Source organism: Myotis brandtii, unplaced genomic scaffold, assembly GCF_000412655.1.
Source record: "Myotis brandtii unplaced genomic scaffold, ASM41265v1 scaffold325, whole genome shotgun sequence".
Taxonomy (NCBI): Eukaryota; Metazoa; Chordata; class Mammalia; order Chiroptera; family Vespertilionidae; genus Myotis; species Myotis brandtii.
Genome location: NW_005362486.1, coordinates 2,174,706 through 2,177,173, shown reverse-complemented (window position 1 = coordinate 2,177,173; position 2,468 = coordinate 2,174,706). Strand labels below are relative to the sequence as shown.

The following is a 2,468-nucleotide window of genomic DNA, read 5'->3' as shown; positions in this document are numbered from 1 at the left end:
AAGGACTTGTATGCATGCATATAAGCATAACCAATGAACATAAGACACTGGGGGGTAGGGGAGGCCAAGGGATTGTCAAGGGTGGGGGAAAAAAAAGGACACATATGTAATACCCTTTGTAATACTTTAAGCAAAACAAAACTAAACAAAACAAAAAACCTTAAGTCACATCATTTAAAAAATAAAAATGGGGGAATTTGCCGGAAGCCAGTCATCCTTGCTGCTTGACACAGTCGCTGCAGGGAAGAAACATCTGCACAGCATATGTTTCAAGGGACCTGGCAGATATGACATACTGTTATTAATATGTTTGCTCCCCTTCTTGGCGCTATGTGTTTAAACCAAGGTCACCTCTCTGAGAAAGGTTGTTTTCCCAGGTAGGGATTTTCCCCTGAAGTTAGGGAGGGAATAAAACCCCTTAACTAAGTGCCAGGCGGGTAGTTAGTCACTTTAACTACGAACAATCACACTTAAGCTACATAATCTTTACTCCCTGGAATGGAGATAAGAAACGCCCTAACCTTTGGAATAGAAATTGATAGGATTACAATCAACTGGTATAAATACAGATGTAACAAAACAATAATACACAGAACCTAGCTGGAGATCCTGGCTAGAACCTGGCTAGAGAACCTGACTAGGCTGCTGATCAACTGAACGCTGTCTTCGTGTCATTCCTTCTTCGCCGACTCCGTCCACACCTTTGGGAACCCCTGGACCTGCTGGGGCTGGACCCCAACAGGGAAGCACATCAGAGCACATCGCTGACAGCAGCTCAGCATTGGGCCAGGATCATCCAGCGTGAGCGTCTGTGTCCGTGAGGAGAATGGCATCTCAAGACAAACCAGCCAGGAACGGTCCCTGGGCAGGAAACTTCAAGCTTAGAATTCACGGAGGACCCATCAACCAGGAGGGAGAGGAGGTGGAGAAGTTCGGCTTCCCCAGCCCTGGATTCATCTCATTGAACAAGGTCAGCCGCGGGCTTGGGAAGGCGGAGCTGCAGGGCATCTATTGGTCTTTCTGCTCGTGGCTGCAGCCAGACAGGCACAGTAAGCTAGAGATGATTTTCCAACTGTCAGTGGAGCAGTTCCTGCTCAACAGGCCCAGCAGCGAGAGGGCTGCGTGGCGGGAGAAGTGGGAGTCGAGTGGCAGAGACCTGGAGGCATTCATGGAGCACCTGGGGGATGAGGACCTGAGGCCCCCCAGAATGATACATCTCAGCATGGGGGGGCAGGACGCCCTGTTCTCGGAGAACATGCCCATAGGACAGGTCCTGGCCCACCTCCAGGAGCAGTGCTCAGCAGCAGCGGCCAAGGCGCTCACCCCGGGGACACCCTCCCCGCCTCCCCCAGAGACACCCCCACCAGCAGCACCAGGAGATGCAGATGAAGATGGCGACAACCTTTCCAGTCCAGACCACCAACCCCTGGAGGAAGAGAGCCCTCAGGGCCCCGCAGAGAGCGAGGTGTCCGGGGAGAGTCCACGCAGCTCCGGTTCAGCAAGTCCGAGCGCCCCCACTGCCCAGGAAGAGCCTCCCCGAGAGGAGGCGCCCCGGGAGGCGGGGGGCGCCCAGAAGCTGTACCGGTGCGACCAGTGTCCCCGGGTCTTTGAGTACCTCTGTCGGTTCCAGCTGCACCAGAGGAGGCACAACAACGAGCGGCCCTTCCTTTGTGCCACGTGCGGCAAAGGCTTTTTCCAGGCCTCTGACCTGCGCGTGCACGAGCTGATCCACGCGAAGGAGAAGCCCTTCCGCTGCGGCCGCTGCGACCGCGCTTTCAGCCACCGGACCAACCTGCAGGCGCATGAGCGCATCCACACGGGCGTCAAGCCCTACACGTGCGCTCAGTGCGGGAGGACCTACCGTCAGTCCTCCACCTACCACCGCCACCTGCGGATGCACCAGGGGCAGGCCAACTAATCTGGGGCCTCCGCGCCCGCGGACACCGCGCGCGCCAGCTCCTCTCTGAAGTGACTCTCCTGTTTGGAACGGCAAAAACTTTTTCTCTTTTTGGTGTTGGTTAAAAGGGAACATAAGACATTTAAATAAAAATTTCCAAAAAATAAACAAACCCCTAAAAACAAGCAAAAAGTCCATCAACTGATGAATTATTCATCAAAATGTGGTATATTCATACAATGAAATACTATAGTCCTCCACCTACCACCGCCACCTGCGGATGCACCAGGGGCAGGCCAACTAATCTGGGGCCTCCGCGCCCGCGGACACCGCGCGCGCCAGCTCCTCTCTGAAGTGACTCTCCTGTTTGGAACGGCAAAAACTTTTTCTCTTTTTGGTGTTGGTTAAAAGGGAACATAAGACATTTAAATAAAAATTTCCAAAAAATAAACAAACCCCTAAAAACAAGCAAAAAGTCCATCAACTGATGAATTATTCATCAAAATGTGGTATATTCATACAATGAAATACTATTTTTAGCCGGAACCGGTTTGGCTCAGGGGATAGAGCG

General features: G+C 52.7%; 2 protein-coding genes across 2 annotated transcripts in view; one reads left to right on the top strand and one right to left on the bottom strand.

The window, feature by feature from the left end:
• Positions 1-2,468, bottom strand: part of FEZ1 (fasciculation and elongation protein zeta 1 (zygin I)) — an 81,952-nt gene that overhangs the window by 56,186 nt on the left and 23,298 nt on the right. The window lies entirely within an intron of this gene.
• LOC102262913 (zinc finger and SCAN domain-containing protein 4) lies at positions 827-1,918 on the top strand. Its single transcript, XM_005870922.1, has one exon. It carries the CDS (start codon positions 827-829, stop codon positions 1,916-1,918), a length of 1,092 nt encoding a protein of 363 aa, XP_005870984.1.